The sequence below is a fragment of the Amblyraja radiata genome, chromosome 2, assembly GCF_010909765.2.
Source record: "Amblyraja radiata isolate CabotCenter1 chromosome 2, sAmbRad1.1.pri, whole genome shotgun sequence".
Lineage (NCBI taxonomy): Eukaryota > Metazoa > Chordata > Chondrichthyes > Rajiformes > Rajidae > Amblyraja > Amblyraja radiata.
The window spans coordinates 39,287,851-39,303,547 of record NC_045957.1 but is presented as its reverse complement, the minus strand read 5'-3'; the positions used below and the strand labels follow the sequence as shown (position 1 = coordinate 39,303,547).

Here is a 15,697-nt window from a genome sequence, read left to right as displayed (position 1 = left end):
TTATACCAAGTATTAAAACCCAAGCCAATTATCCTTTAAACCTGTACGTCTTTGGAGTGTGGGAGAAAACTGATGATCACTGAGAAAACCCACGCGGTCACGGGGAGAACATACAAACTCCGAACAGGCAGCACCCGTAGTTGGGATTGAACCCGGGTCTCTGGCGCTGGATGCAGCAACGCTGCCGCTCCGCCCCTGAGCATGTTGCTAATTTTCCCCCTGATAGCAGCTTCTTGATGGTTCTTCTTGAACCACTGTAATTCCTGTGCATTCTCATCATAACAATTATATGTATCATGTATAACTTGTAGGCAAACTATTTGTCGTGACATTGTTGACTTTATCTTTACGACAATTGAGATCAAAGAGGAGAGAAGATCTGCTGATGTATCAGTCGGGTACTGCAGACCACCAAGTGTCATTTAATGTGAGGAATGAAAATCCAGAGGCAGGATTGATTGAGCCTCTGAGCTTCCAGGGAATTGGTTGGGTTTTTTCCATTTTTAAAGATGGCCATTGCCTTGTCTTGCATCTGAGAATGCTACCTGCCACTTATTAGAAGAAATCCGGATATTATCCATGTCCTGAAATAGGTTGGCCTGCACTACTTTATTATCAAAATGACCTTATATATGGCGAAAGTGATAGAACAGTCAGTGCACAATCACACACCTTGCAATGGAAGGAGTAATGGATGATACGGGCTTCAAAATATGATGGTCAGCCTGCATCTTTAGTTTAGTGATACAGCATGGAAACAGGCCCTTGAGGCCTACCGAGTCCACGGCGACTGACGATCGCAGTTTCGCATCCTACACCCTTGGGGCAATTTACTGAAGCCATTAACCTATAAACTGGAGAAACTCAACGGGTGCGGCAGCATCTATGAAGCGAAGAAAAGCACCCATTTCCTTCGCGTCATAGATGCTACCACAGCTATTTCCTTTGCTACATAGATACTGTCACACCCGCTGAGTTTCTCCAGCACTTTTGTCTACCTTTGATTTTCCAGCATCGGCAGTTCCTTCTTGAACCTATAAGTTGTATGCCTTTGGAATCTGGGAGGAAACCCGGAAGAAACCCATGGGTGATAAAGCAAACTCCATTCTAGACAGTACCCATAGTCAGCATCGAACCCAACTCTGGCACTGTAGAGCAGCAGCCATACTGCTGCACCACAGTCTTAATCAGTATGAATTTGAAGAATCCTGTGGCTGCCTGATAATTCATGACTGTTGCTGCTTAGGCTATTAAAGGGATCTTCAGGAAACCGAATAGCCATATTGGGACAAAGTCTGCTATTTATTAATGGAAACTTGCATGTTTTATGGATTTGGCATATTCAGGTTTATCTGAAAGTTTAGAAATAAGGAACTGCAGATGGCTGTTTGCAAAAAAAGGCACAGTGCTGGGGTAACTCGGCAGTTCAGACAGCATTAATGGAGAACATGAAAATTATATCATTGTCAATGCACAATCTGGCACTTTACAATAGAAGGGAAATTCCAGCTATTATCCTCACTATCACCTTTCTTTATTGGTACTTCCAATCTCATTTAATTCATCATAGGTATTTAGCTAATGTCCAGGGATGCTGCCTGACCGGCTGAGTTATTCCAGCACTTTGATGTCTTTTATGTGAAAGTTTATCATGGTTGTTGGTTTTATGTGACTTTCTCTGGAGCCTTTGTAAAATTCAGTTTTCACTTGGCACCTACTGTTTTTTCTTTTCTTTCATTTAAAAAAAATTGGGATCAGTGGAAAGAGAGCAATCGAGTCTTGCTGAGAGCCCAACATTTTACAGAAGGTTATTCATTACCCACAATTGTGCCTGATTACTCCCTGAGGAATGAATAGAGAAAGTTTTGCATTTTGAGGGCCCCCTTGATATTGCAAGCCTCCATTGTGTCAGCATTACAGAGGAGATCTTTCTATATTTTTTTAAAGGTTTAGTTTAGAGATACAGCTCTAAACAGGCCCTTCAGCCCACCGGGACCGCGCTGACCAGCGATCCCCGAACATTAACACTTATCCTGCACTCACTAGGGACATTTTTTATAATTACCAAGCCAATTAACCTACAAAGCTGTACATCTTTGGAGTGTGGGAGGAAACCGAAGGTCTCGGAGAAAACCCACGCAGGTCACGGGGAGAACGTACAAACTCCGTACAGCCAGAACCCGTAGTCAGGATCGAACCCAGGTCTCCGTCGCTGCATTCGTTGTAAGGCAGCAACTCTACTGCTGTGCCACTGCGACCGCCTGTATTCTAGGCATACACACCACCGTCCCATAATTTGGGAGCAGAAATGGATCAAGAGTGGATCAGCAGAGGAGAGAGAGAGAGAGAGAGAGAGAGAAAGAGGGGGAAGCATTGTAGAATTCAGTGTTCATACCATAGGGTTGTAGATCACCCAGGTAGTTAGGGGATGTTGTTCTCCCACATGCCGTTGGGTTGGAGATGACCTAGGTCTGAACTAACTTTATCTGGACCAGCCTTGGTTATGGCCCTTGGAAAACAAAATAGGTTTTATTTTCTTACAAATGACCAAACCTCCATAATAGACTTTAGAATACAAAGTAGTTATGATTTATTTTTGTTTCTTATCTTAATAAACTGTACCTTCCTTCCTTGCAGATGAAAAGCTGGACTTGAATGATAATAAGTGGGAGGATATTAATGTCATTACGGGGGCTCTCAAGATGTTATTCAGAGAACTACCGGAACCACTCTTCACGTATCATCTTTTTAATGATTTTATTAATGCAATCAGTAAGTAAAAATAATAAATTAATGCAAATGTCTTATTCTCACTTTAAATGTTCATTTGCTGTGGGTTACAATTACTATTTGTACGAAGCATTGAATAAATCAACATTTAAGTGACCATATAGTAAACAAATTGTCATTGTATTTTTGCTAACTGCAACTTTAAGTCCATGTTCTAGGTGGTCAATCCTCCAAATTATTTTGCTTTTTACAGCAAATGATTTGTTTAATTATTAGATTCCTAGCAGATCCTTTAAGCATCTTCACATTCTATGCAGACCCTGTGCATTTGTGCAATTAAAAGCATCTTGGAGGTGTTCCACCAGAACTAACAAAATACTAATGCATACCATATTGCAAGATATTGTATAGCCTTATGAATCCAGAACCTAATGCCATTGACTTATTTGGTGCATAAAAATTGTTTTAAAAATTAGATAGGAGCTGTTTAGTGATGTCCTCCAAATCGGACCACCTATTCAAACTAATCTTAAAATAGATTAAAGGCACAATTCGTTTTGCTATATATTCACTAAAATCTAATCTAATCATTCAATGGTTCATTCCATTCAAAACAAAACTGATGTATATAGTGGAAAACCCATAGTCAAGACAAAAGTATTTATGAAGAATGTTAACTTCCTGATAGAGATTGCGTGCTGTTAAGTTCAATTCTTATTCAACTAAATATTTCATACTTAACATAATGAAATATGTCCACCAAAGTAAATCAGTGCTCACACTTCATATTAGTGCTTTTATCCTTTATTCCACAAAGCGTTATACATCAATATTTAAAGATGTGATTTTGCGTGTCTATTATCAATTATTATGGTTACTTCTTCGTAAATAATCTCCCAGGATGTGTTGTCATCTCACTGTGCCTCATGCAATGTCTTCAACTCATGAAATCTGGAATTGCAGATTGCTGCAAAGTCCCAGTTGATGATAAGGCACTTTAGATCTTGAAGAATGGAGCCAACCAGTGAGATTTAAGGATAGACAAGGCATTGAAGTGACTTAGAATTAAATTAGGTACAAAAAGAGAAAAAAAACAACTGATTGGATGTTTCTAGATTTACAAGGAACTGCAGATGTTGGAATCTTGGAAACGCAAAGTGCTGGAGGAATACAGTGGGTCAGGGAACATCTGTGGATGAAATGGACAGACGACGATAAGGGTCGGGACCCTTCTTCAGTCTGACAGGAGTAAGGGGAGGGGGAAGCTAGAAAAGAGATGTGGAGGCGTGACAAAGCCCGGCAACTTTTGCAGTTGACACCAAGATTGGCTGGTTCACAGTGTGTGAGGAAGTACACTGCGGGATCTAGATCAGCTACAGAAATGGGCTGAGAAATGGCAAATGGAATATAATGTAAGCAAATGTGAGGTGTTGCACTTTGTGAGGTCGAATGTCAGTAGAAAATATCCAATTAATGGTGTGACCCTTAACAATCCAAGTTTAATTGATGTACAGAGGAATCTTGGGATCCAAGTCCATAATTAGCTGAAAGTAGCAACACGGGTCAATAGAGTGGTACAGAAGGCTTGCCTTCATTAGTAGGGGCACTGAGTATAAGAGTCAGGAAGTCATGATGCAGCTTTGTAGGACTTTTGGTTAGGCTGCATGTGGAGTATTGCATGGGCACCCCATTACACAGAGAATGTGGAGGCTTTGGAAAGGGTGCAGAGGAGGTTGACCTGAGCAATGCCTAGATTAGGGGGTATTAGCTACATAATGAGTTTGGATAGACTTGGATTGTTTTCTCTTGAATGATGGAGGTTGCGGTGAAACCTGATAGAATTTTATAAAATGATGAGAGGTAGAGATAGGGTAGTCAGTCAGACCACCTTCCTAGGATGGAAATATCAAATACTAGATGGCATAGCTTTACGGTGAGAGTGACAAAATGTAAGAATGTATGCGAGGCATCTTTTACACAGCCTGGGGCAGGTTAATGGTTGATACAGGTGAGGGAGATTTTTGATAGGCATATGGTGGACAAAGACCAGAGCAGAAAAGATGGGTATGAGACAAAAGGATTGAAAAGTTGCAAGTTGTGAAGCTAGATAAAGGAATTGTAAGGGGAGGGCGAGGGGGAGGGGAGAAATAGGAACAAGGCCAGGTGGGGCGAAGAGGAGGGGGGGGGGGGGGGAGGGGTTGAAGGGAGAGGGGCTGAAGGGAGAGGAGGAGGGGTTTGTAGTCACTTCAATTTGGAGAATTCAGTGCTCACACCATTGGGTTGCAAGCTACCCAAGCAGAATATGAAGTGTTCCGCCTCACTCTGGTAATGAAGGAGGCCCAGGAAAGGTCAGTGTGGGAATCGGAAGAGGAGTTAAAATGCTTAGCAACAGGAGATCCCTTAAGTCTTGGTGGACCAAGCACAAATGTTCGGTGAAGCAGTGCTGAGTCCGACGCATGATCTCACTGACGTACAGGGGGCCACATGGGGACCACTGGATGCATTAGATGAGGTTACAAGTGATGCACGTGAACCTCTGTCTGACCTGGAAAGACTACTGAGGTCTCTAGATGGAGGTGAGGGAGGATGTACAGATGTTACATCTCCAGTGGTGTAGGCAGAAGTACCTGTGGGAAGGGATGAGTGAACCAAGAGGTTGCTGAGGGAGTGAGCGGTCTGCAGAAGGCGGAAGGGTGGGGATGAGAGATGTGATGAGTGGTGGGATCACGTTGGAGATTACGGAAAATGTCAGAGAATGATGTGTTGGATGCGGAAGGTGAGGCCCAGGGGAACTCTATCCTTGTTCTGTCTGGAGGGAGGGGGAGCGAGAATAGAACTACAGGACACAGGATAAATTGGTGCAGGATCCATCTATGACAGCGGGGGCGGGGGGGGGGGGGTCACATTTACTGAAGAATAAGGACATCTCGGAAGTCCGAGAATGGAAAGCCACATCTTGGGAGCAGATGTGGCGGAGACAGATAAATTGAGAGGACGGGATGGCGTCCTTGCAAGAGGCAGGGTGGGAGGAAGTGTAGTCCAGATACTTGTGGGAGTCGGTAAGTTTGTGCAGACTTCATGTCTGTCGTCTTTTCTTATAAACTGAGGTTTGTTTTTGTTTTTGAAGCACTCCAATGCAGGAAACACAATATTAGTCTGAAGAGAGGTCTCGATCCGAAAAGTCCTTTTCTCCAGAGATGCGGCCTGGCCCGCTGAGTTTCTCCAGCCTTTTGTGTCTGTCTTCGGTTCAAACCAGCATCTGCAGTTCCTCCCTACACAATGTTATTTTAATCCTCTAAGATATCCTTTAAGAAAATAGTGAATCCAATTGTGTTTGAAATGCTAACGTCAGATTGTTTTGCGAATGTTTTGAAATCCTACATTCCTTGTTTTTCCATCAGCTTGTAGTACACCGCTCAGCCATAGGGTGGCATGTGCTGCTTTTCAAACTTCCTGGGTTCCTTCAGGCAATTTACATCCTGTACATTTTTTACCTAAAATATATATATTTTTTAAAGTCAGTGTTAGATATCTTCAAAAAGGATAGCAATGCTTCTTTTAACACTAAAAGAATCTTTCTGAGTTGATTGATTCTCCCAGTATTTTCTTTGGTTTTGTGTATATTGGAATATAAAATGAAGATGTGATGTGGTTAACCTCTCAATCATATGAAAGAAATAACTTACATTTGTAGTCCCTTCATGAGCTCAAATGATGCGAGTTGTTTTAGCCTATGAAAGGCTATCAATATGCAGGATTCTTGGGCTAGATAGCCAAATTGAAAGATAAAGAATGGAAAATACCTGAAAATGTTTGCTCTGTTGTTGAGGAATATGTTAACAAAGATGTTGGGGGGAAAAACCATGTGATCTTCTTTGGAACAGCCTTATAGAATCCTCTGAAGGTTGCAACTCAAAGTGATGATTATCACTAGCATCAGCCGAGCTCTATCACTGCTTTTTGTATCATCATATTATTTGAAGTGTGGCTGATGATTGTAGTGTTTGGCTCCAGTGACCACAAGGAAGCTGTCCATGTATACATATTGCTAAATCTGGAAAACACTCAGTCTTAGCCTGACGTTCATGTCACATAAATATCCGGAAGTGATGATCTCAATCACGAGTGGACATACACATCTGCCTTTCAGGAAATCCAAACCCTAACATTTTCAACGGCATAATTGCCTCCGAGTCCCCTCTAATCGATCCTCTACATCATGAAGTTAATTTTTGTCCCCGAATTGAAGTAGTGAAATAAATAATGGTTACTAGAGCAGGTGGGAGATCATAAAGTCATAGGTGATAGGAGCAGAATTAGGCCATTAAGTCTACTCCGACATTCAATTATGGCTGATCTATCTCTCCCTCCTAATCACATTTTCCTGCCTTCTCCCCAAAACCATTGACACCAGTTCTAATCAAGAATTTGCCAATCTCTGCCTTAAAAATATCCATTGACGGCCTCCACAGCCTTCTGTGGCAAAGAATTCCACAGATTCACCACCCTCTGACTAAAGAAATTCCTCCTCATCTCCTTCCTAAAGGAACGTCCTTTAATTCTGAGGCTATGACCTCCAGTCTTAGACTCTCCCACTAGTGGAAACATCCTCTCCACGTCCTCTCCACATCCACTCTATCTAACCCTTCACTATTCGGTAAGTTTCAATGAGGCTCCCACTCATCCTTCTAAACTCCAGCAAGTACTGACCCAGTACCGTCAAATGCTCATGATATGTTAACCCACTCATACCTGGGATCATTCTTGTAAACATGATCTGGACCCTCTCCAGAGCCAGCACATCCTCCCTCAGATATGGTGCCCAAAATTGCTCACAATACTCCAAATGCGGCCTGACCAGCATCTTATAGAGCCACAGCATTACATCAATTGTTGTATTTTAGCCCTCTTTAAATAAACACTAGGGCTCAAATCAAGAGGTAATGGTTTACTGTTTACCGGATGAGCACAACATTGCCAATACTTAAAAGTTGATACTAAACCATTTCAGAACAAATCAATGCCTTGATCTGCACTCCATCCACTGACTCACATGGTTGTTGTGGCTGATTTTAATTTCCCCAATATTAACTGAGACTCATCTGGTGCTAAATGAATAATGGGGCAGAATTTGTTAGGTGCGTGCAGGTTCCTTGAAACACCAGGTCTGTAGTCTAACCAGGGGGGTGGGCCACACTAGACCTTGTATTGGGAAATGAGCCTGCCAGCTGATCACAGTTTCAGTGGAGAGCATTTTTGGAACAGTGATCATAAAGTGATCGTAGGAGATGATGAAGGTGATTGATGAGGGTAGACATTAGATGTTATCTACATGGATTTTAGTAAGTTATTAAATAAAGTCCTCATCGTAAGCTGGTCCAGAAATTCAAGATGCATGGGATGTACTGTGAGCAAATTTGGGCACCATATCTGAGGAAGGATGTGCTGGCTCTGGAGAGGGTCCAGAGGAGGTTTACAAGAATGATTCCAGGAATGAGTGGGTTAGCATATGATGAGCATTTGGCAGCAATGGGCCTGTACTCGCTGGAGTTTAGAAGGTTGAGGGGGGACCTCATTCAAACTTACAAAATAATGAAAGGCATAGATAGAGTGGATGTGGAATCGATGTTTCCGCTGGTGGGAGAGTCTGGGACCAGAGGTCGTAGCCTCAGAATTAAAGGACGCTCTTTAAGAAAGGAGGTGGGGAGGAACTTCTTTAGTCAGACGGTAGTTAATCGGTGGAACTCCTTGTCACAGAGGTCTGTGGAGGCCGTCAGTGGATATTTTTGGCAGAGATAGACAAATTCTTGATTAGAACGGGTGTCAAGGGTTATAGGGAGAAGGCAGGAAAATGGGATTAGGAGACGGAGATCGAATGACGGGGTAGACTCGATGGGCCGAATGGCCTAATTCTTCTCCTATAACTTGTGAACTTATGATCCATGTGACTTGGTCATTTGTCTTTGCTGAATAAGCCCTGTTGGGGCATTATGCCCTGCCAGGAAGTCATGTTGCGACTGTATACGACTTTGGTTAGGCTGCATTCGGAATATTGTGTGCCGTTCTGGGTGGCCATTACATGAAGGAGGTGGAGGCTTTGGAAGAGGGTTATCTGAATGCTGCCTGAATATTAGCTAAAAGGAGAGGTTGGACAAATATGGATTATTTTCTCCGCAACATTGGAGTTGAGGGGAGGACCTCATAGAGGGATTTAAAATTACAAGAGGCATGGATGATGGGAACTTTTTTTTCTAGAATGGTAATGTCAAAGACTACAGGGCATATCTTTAAGATGAGAGGGGCAAACTTTAACAGAGATATGCAGGGCATTTTGTTTAGTGCTGGATGCCTGGAACGAGCTGCTTGGGTAATGGTGGAGGTAGATACAGCCCAATTGTGGCCCTTAAGAAGCTTTCAGATAGGCACATGGATATGGAGGGAGACACAAAATGCTAGAGTAACTCAGTGGGACAGGCAGCATCTCTGGAGAGAAGGAATGGGAATGGAGGGATATGGATCATGTGCAGGCAGACGAGATTAGTTTAACTTGGCAGCATGTTGGGCACAGACATTGTGTGCTGAAGGCCCTTTCCTGCACTGTACCGTTCTGTGTTCTATAACTGAGTTTTCAGATAGTTAGGGATGAGGATAAGTCTGGACCTTTGTGGGATGGTTGGGCAAATGCTAAATTGGAGACAGAATAATTACAACAATATTAGATAGGAGCTGGGGAAGGTATTGGAGTAGTTACGGCTGTTTTTGGGGTCCTCCTGTGCAGTACCGTTCTATGTTCTAAAATGGAATCAGTTGGATCTGTGGAGAGAAAAGTCAAGTTAAATGTTACAGGTTAATACAATTTACTACAATGTTTTCAACTAGTATTCTCTTACTTGAATTTGCAATAAACCATAGTGGCATCTCATGGATAGGAAAGAGATGTGAATGAAATTCTAACCCTAATGTACAAACCCACTTTTGCCTAATTCTGATTGTCCTGTAATTAATACAGTATGTTTTCTAAGTAAAGTTTGCTTTAATAATAACAAGGAATGCTAAGTAAATGTTGTTTGCACATGTATTTAATAGTAAGCATTAGCCAATTATATTTAATGTCTTTCAGAATCTCCAGACTACAAACAACGTACACAGGGTATTAAAGATCTAATTAGGCAACTGCCTAAACCAAACCATGACACTATGCAAATTCTGTTCCAGCATCTTGTGCGGTAAGTGTGAATTTATACTGGAACATTGCTTTGACCATGCCTGATCATTTGGGACTGAAATTTTCATCTCTCAAAATTTACATTTAAAACTATTTTGTTTCGGTAAAGCATCAGTTTCACTTCGTGCCTTGTTAAATGACAAAGTTCAAGTGTACAATAAATCAGCGATATCTTTTGGCTGATTGAGGCACAGTTGTTATCTTACAGTGGCAGAGACCTGGGTTCGATCCTGACTATAGGTGCTGTTTGTATGGGATTTGTACCTTCTCCCCAGTTTCCTCCCACACTCCAAAGATGTACAGGTTTTGTGTGTGTTCGATATTGTTAGTTTACAGGAATCGCTGGTCGGCGTGGGCCAAAGGGCATGTTTCCACGCTGTAAACAAAACTAAAAGTGTGTCCTGTTTGTTAGACTTGTTCCTGCATGTTTAAATGTTGAAGAAATTACCTACTGTATTGAAATTCAAGCTGCTAACAATGCACCAAGGCCATTCAGGTCATTTAACATATTAGTGAGCAACAAGACATGCATTCTATATCCTTAACCAATGATCAATAGACAATAGGTGCAGGAGTAGGCCATTCGGCCCTTCGAGGCAGCACCGCCATTCACTGTGATCATGGCAGATCATCCACAGTCAGTACCCCATTCCTGCCTTCTCTCCATATCCCTTAACTCCGCTATCCATAAGAGCTCTATCTAACTCTCTCTTGAAAACATCCAGAGAATCAATCTCCACCGCCTTCTGAGGCAGAGAATTCCACACATTCACAACTCTCTGTGTGAAAAAGTTTTTCCTCATCTCTGTTCTAAATGGCTTACCACTTATTCTTAAACTATGGCCCCTGGTTCTGGACTCCCCCAACATTGGGAACGTGTTTCCGCCTGTAGCCTGTCCAATCCCTTAATAATCTTATATGTTTCAATAAGATCCCCTCTCATCCATCCAAATTCCAGAGTCCTCTGCAACTGCAGGAGGACCTCTTTGCTCCTATACTCAACTCCTCTTGTTATAAAGGCCAACATGCCATTCGTTTTCATCACTGCCTGCTGTACCTGCATACTTACTTTCTGTGACTGATGAACAAGGACCCCCAGATCCCGTTGTACTTCCTCTTTTCCCAACTTGACACCATTTAGATAATAACCTGCCTTCCTGTTTTTGCCACCAAAGTGGATAACTTCACATTTATAACCATATAACCATATAACAATTACAGCACGGAAACAGGCCATCTCGGCCCTACAAGTCCGCGCCGAACAATTTGTTTCCCTTAGTCCCACCTGCCTGCACTCATACCATAACCCTCCATTCCCTTCTCATCCATATGCCTATCCAATTTATTCTTAAATGATACCAACGAACCTGCCGCCACCACTTCCACTGGAAGCTCATTCCACACCGCTACCACTCTCTGAGTAAAGAAGTTCCCCCTCATGTTACCCCTAAACTTATGTCCCTTAATTCTGAAGTCATGTCCTCTTGTTTGAATCTTCCCTATTCTCAAAGGGAAAAGCTTGATCACATCAACTCTGTCTATCCCTCTCATCATTTTAAAGACCTCTATCAAGTCCCCCCTTAACCTTCTGCGCTCCAGAGAATAAAGACCTAACTTATTCAACCTATCTCTGTAACTTAGTTGTTGAAACCCAGGCAACATTCTAGTAAATCTCCTCTGTACTCTCTCTATTTTGTTGACATCCTTCCTATAATTGGGCGACCAAAATTGTACACCATACTCCAGATTTGGTCTCACCAATGCCTTGTACAATTTTAACATTACAATTTATCCACATTAAACTGCATCTGCCATGCATCTGCCCACTCACCCAACCTAGCCAAGTCACCCCGCATTCTCATAGCATCCTCCTCACAGTTCACACTGCCACCCAGCTTTGTGTCATCTGCAAATTTGCAAATGTTACTTTTAATCCCTTCATCCAAATCATTAATATATATTGGAAATAGCTGCGGTCCCAGCACCAAGCCTTGCGGTACGTACCCCACTAGTCACTGCCTGTCATTCTGAAAGGGACCCGTTAATTCCTACCCTTTGTTTCCTGTCTGCTAACCAACCAATTTTCTATCCATGTCAGCACCCTACCCCCAATATCATGTGCTCTAATTTTGCCTACTAATCTCCTATGTGGGGCCTTATCAAATGCTTTCTGAAAGTCCAGATACACCACATCCACTGGCTCCCTTGTCCATTATCCTGGTTACATCCTTAAAAAATTCCAGAAGATTCGTCAAGCATGATTTCCCCTTCATAAATCCATGCTGACTCAGACCGATCCTGCTACTGCTATCCAAATTTGCCGCTATTTCATATTTTATTATTGACTCCAGCATCTTCCCCACCACCGATGTCAGGCTAACTGGTCTATAATTCCCTGTGTTCTCTCTGCCGCCCTTCTTAAAGAGTGGGACAAATTAGCTACCCTCCAATCCACTGTACTGATCCTGAATCTATAGAACATTGGAAAATTATCACCAATGCGTCCACGATTCCTAGAGCCACTTCCTTAAGTACCCTGGGATGCAGACCATCAGGCCCTGGGGATTTATCAGCCTTCAGTCCCATCAGTCTACCCAACACCATTTCCTTCAGTTCCTCTGTCACCCTAGACCCTCTGGCCACTTGTACAGGAAGATTGTTTGAGTCGTCCTTAGTGAAGACGGATCCAAAGTACCTGTTCAACTCATCTGCCATTTCCTTGTTCTCCATAATAAATTCACCCTTTTCAGTCTTCAAGGGTCCAACTTTGGCCTTAACTATTTTTTTCTTCATCACATACCTAAAGAAGCTTTTACTGTCCTCCTTTATATTCTTGGCTAGCTTACCTTCGTACCTCATCATTTCTCCCCGTATTGCCTTTTTAGTTTACCAAAAATGTAAACTTTTGAGGAGGATGAATTAGTGCGCGTAAATTTTACCAAATCAGGAACAGAGAAAAGAGAGGGAAGGAAAGGTTGGTTTAAAATATTTTTTTAATGATTCACAAGCTAAAGGAAGGATATTCCACGCTTTTGTTAACTTTCTTTACGTTAATTTACACTTATTAGTTGTCACGTTGTGGATAGGATAGTCCATAAGTAAGTACTTAGCTATGGCGAGTTTAACCAATTAATGTGCGACAACATCATAAAGATCAGAGATTAATGCAAGATGCTAAAGGAGAACAGCGCGAATAGTCGAGCAACGCGGAACTCACAGTTCACTAGACACCGCTTCCACATGAAACATTGCCTGTCAATTTGTATCATAATAATGAGCACCATTATCTTCTCAACAAAATTTGGAGAAGTATTAACAATTATGCAGGTGATTATCTGATGTGACAATTCATTGTTCTTGTGTCAATCACAAATATGTTCAGTGTTGATGATGGTCTGCTCCATTTCTTAAAGATGCTATTTGTATGTTTTATTGTTACTAAAGAAAATAATGCTAAATAGTGAAACGTTTTCTCCTGCTAGACCCCCCCTATCAATATAGCGCAGTCCTAAATCGACTAGAGTATATCTAAAATGCAGAACAAAACTCCAAAATATTGTGATCTAAGGAGTGTGCGTTTATCTTAAAGGGGCACTCGGGAATAATTTCACACAGATTGGTAAAATTCTCTTGACACTTCAGGATTACCACAATGACAGAACTACTGATTATCAGAACCAGAAAAGCCAGATTGTTGATCAAGCCAGATGATTTTCTCTGGGGCAGCTAGTTCCATCATTAAGTGTGAGTTAAAAATAGAATTGGAAAGCAAATAACTGAAGTGGGCACAACAGGCCAACAGACATTTGAAAGATATATTTGAGGTGTTTTTATTCTATTTTACTAATCAAAGTGAGATGCAACGATGTGTCACTACAACATTTTAAGTCTGCACATGTCGATGATCCTGCGTGATTCTTGAACAATGTTATTGCTTCTCTCTAGGGTCGTCGAGTGCGGAGAGGTAAACCGAATGACCACTCAGAGCATTGCCATCGTATTTGGTCCCACGCTCCTCAGGCCCGAAAAAGAGATAGGCAATATTGCCGTGCACATGGTATACCAGAATCAGATTGTGGAGTTGATCTTAACAGAATATGAAACTATATTCGGACGCAGTTGAAATAAATTGCAGATGGAACACAAATTTACCAAAACCCACGTTTGGGAAACAAGAGTATGTTTTAAGTGTCTTTTTTGTATTTTCAGTCCACCAGAAAACTTTGCACTTGTTTTCCTCTGGTTTTTAAAAAATATATGTTTTTTTTCCCCCCCAGTTGAAAGCAGGTGGTTTGCATAAGATGTACTAAAGGCATGCAGAGAAACATGCAACCTGGTTCTTACAAATTGTAGAGACTTTAAGCATACAGTAGTTACATACACTGGGATATTTTGCAACAATATTTGATGGGGACATAGCAGTACTCTTTTATACATGTGTATGTAATTTAGGAAATGGCAGTCCTCACTTGTAGCCTTTTCTGCTGTTTGATATAGCAGAAATTTCAATACTGTATATTGCTTTTGAGTCCTTTACTGGAGCGTTGGCCAGATTTTGTGTAATTTATTTTTTATAGGTTTATTCGAGCGGCAAAAGTGTTAAATGCTGATTCTTCCTGGTTGATGTGTGTGGACAGAAAGCAATGCTGCTCTTGCTGTACCTTCAGCCTGCTGTTAAAACAGGGGTTATGATCACACCCAGTGTTTGAAATACTCGTGATGTACAGATGAACAAAGAATATATGTTAAAATAACATGCCCTCAACCAATCTGTATATATAGTCTATGTATAGTTACTTAACAAAGTATGTTTTCCATACAGTAACATTTTCTAATCAAATTTTGCCAGCTTATAATAAATTTGGTGGTCACTGTACCGGCTGAGATCAAGATACTAAGAGCTTTTAGGGGTATTTTATGACAGGCAACTCAAGGGGCAATTCTTAGGCATACTAAGAAGATGTGTGCACTTTTTAGCTATTGGTAATTTCAATGCAGGGCAAATCTAAACCATTTGTATTTCAAATGGGACTGGAAAGTAATGTGTAGGCTTGTGCTTTCTAGGTGCACTACAACAATAGCTGTTTATTTAAAATGTACAGGCGAAATTTTGAAAAAAATCTGCTTAGCAATTTATAAGTGCTAACATTTAAAAAGAATCCTGTATGCACTGATGGGTATTATTAAGGCAGATACACTTGAAGCTGAATTGAATGTTCTCATTTTAATAGTGTGGACTGGTTGTGTTACAGGTTTTTTTGGAATACTACCTGTTTCTGGGCACATGATCGGAAGAATTTTTTGAATGTATTTTTTTAAACTAACTGCTGTATGGCAATATGCTAATCAAAGATTAAACAAAAATGAGACAACGTAATTGTTCAGTTCATTTATTTCGGAATAAGCGTGTTTGGTATTCCGAAAAACGCAAGGAATCACGGGATTTGTCAAAGTTCATTGGAGGAGGAAAAAAGCGAACGGGGGGACCAGGTAGTGGGAGAGCGGGGTGTAACTGCGAGAGAGAGATGCGAGTGGGAGACGGGGAGAGACTGGACCGCCGGAGAGACGGTGAGAGGTGGGGGAGAGAGAAAGGGGGTGAAAGACGTGCATGTTTGTGTTTTGCTCACAGATGTGTTTAGTTTAACATTCCGCGGGGAGGGCCGGGGTTTGTACATTGGTTGCAGAGGCAGGCAATGTCCCCCAGTCCCTCCCTCCAGTCCGGGATGGGGGGGATGGGATTGT

At 41.7% G+C, this 15,697-nt stretch overlaps 1 protein-coding gene across 4 annotated transcripts in view; it reads left to right on the top strand.

Annotated features, from left to right (window-relative positions):
- arhgap12 (Rho GTPase activating protein 12) overlaps positions 1-15,329 on the top strand; it is a 138,106-nt gene extending 122,777 nt beyond the window's left edge. For 3 of the 4 annotated variants that reach the window (XM_033045364.1, XM_033045356.1, XM_033045345.1), the window contains 3 exons: positions 2,638-2,772; positions 9,851-9,956; positions 13,901-15,329. In XM_033045364.1, coding sequence (XP_032901255.1) covers positions 2,638-2,772; positions 9,851-9,956; positions 13,901-14,078 — 419 coding nt within the window. In that variant the 3' untranslated portion in view covers positions 14,079-15,329. The remainder of the gene's footprint in view (positions 1-2,637; positions 2,773-9,850; positions 9,957-13,900) is intronic. The other variant, XR_004415980.1, reaches the window with a different exon arrangement.
- The last annotated feature ends 368 nt before the right edge of the window (positions 15,330-15,697 follow it).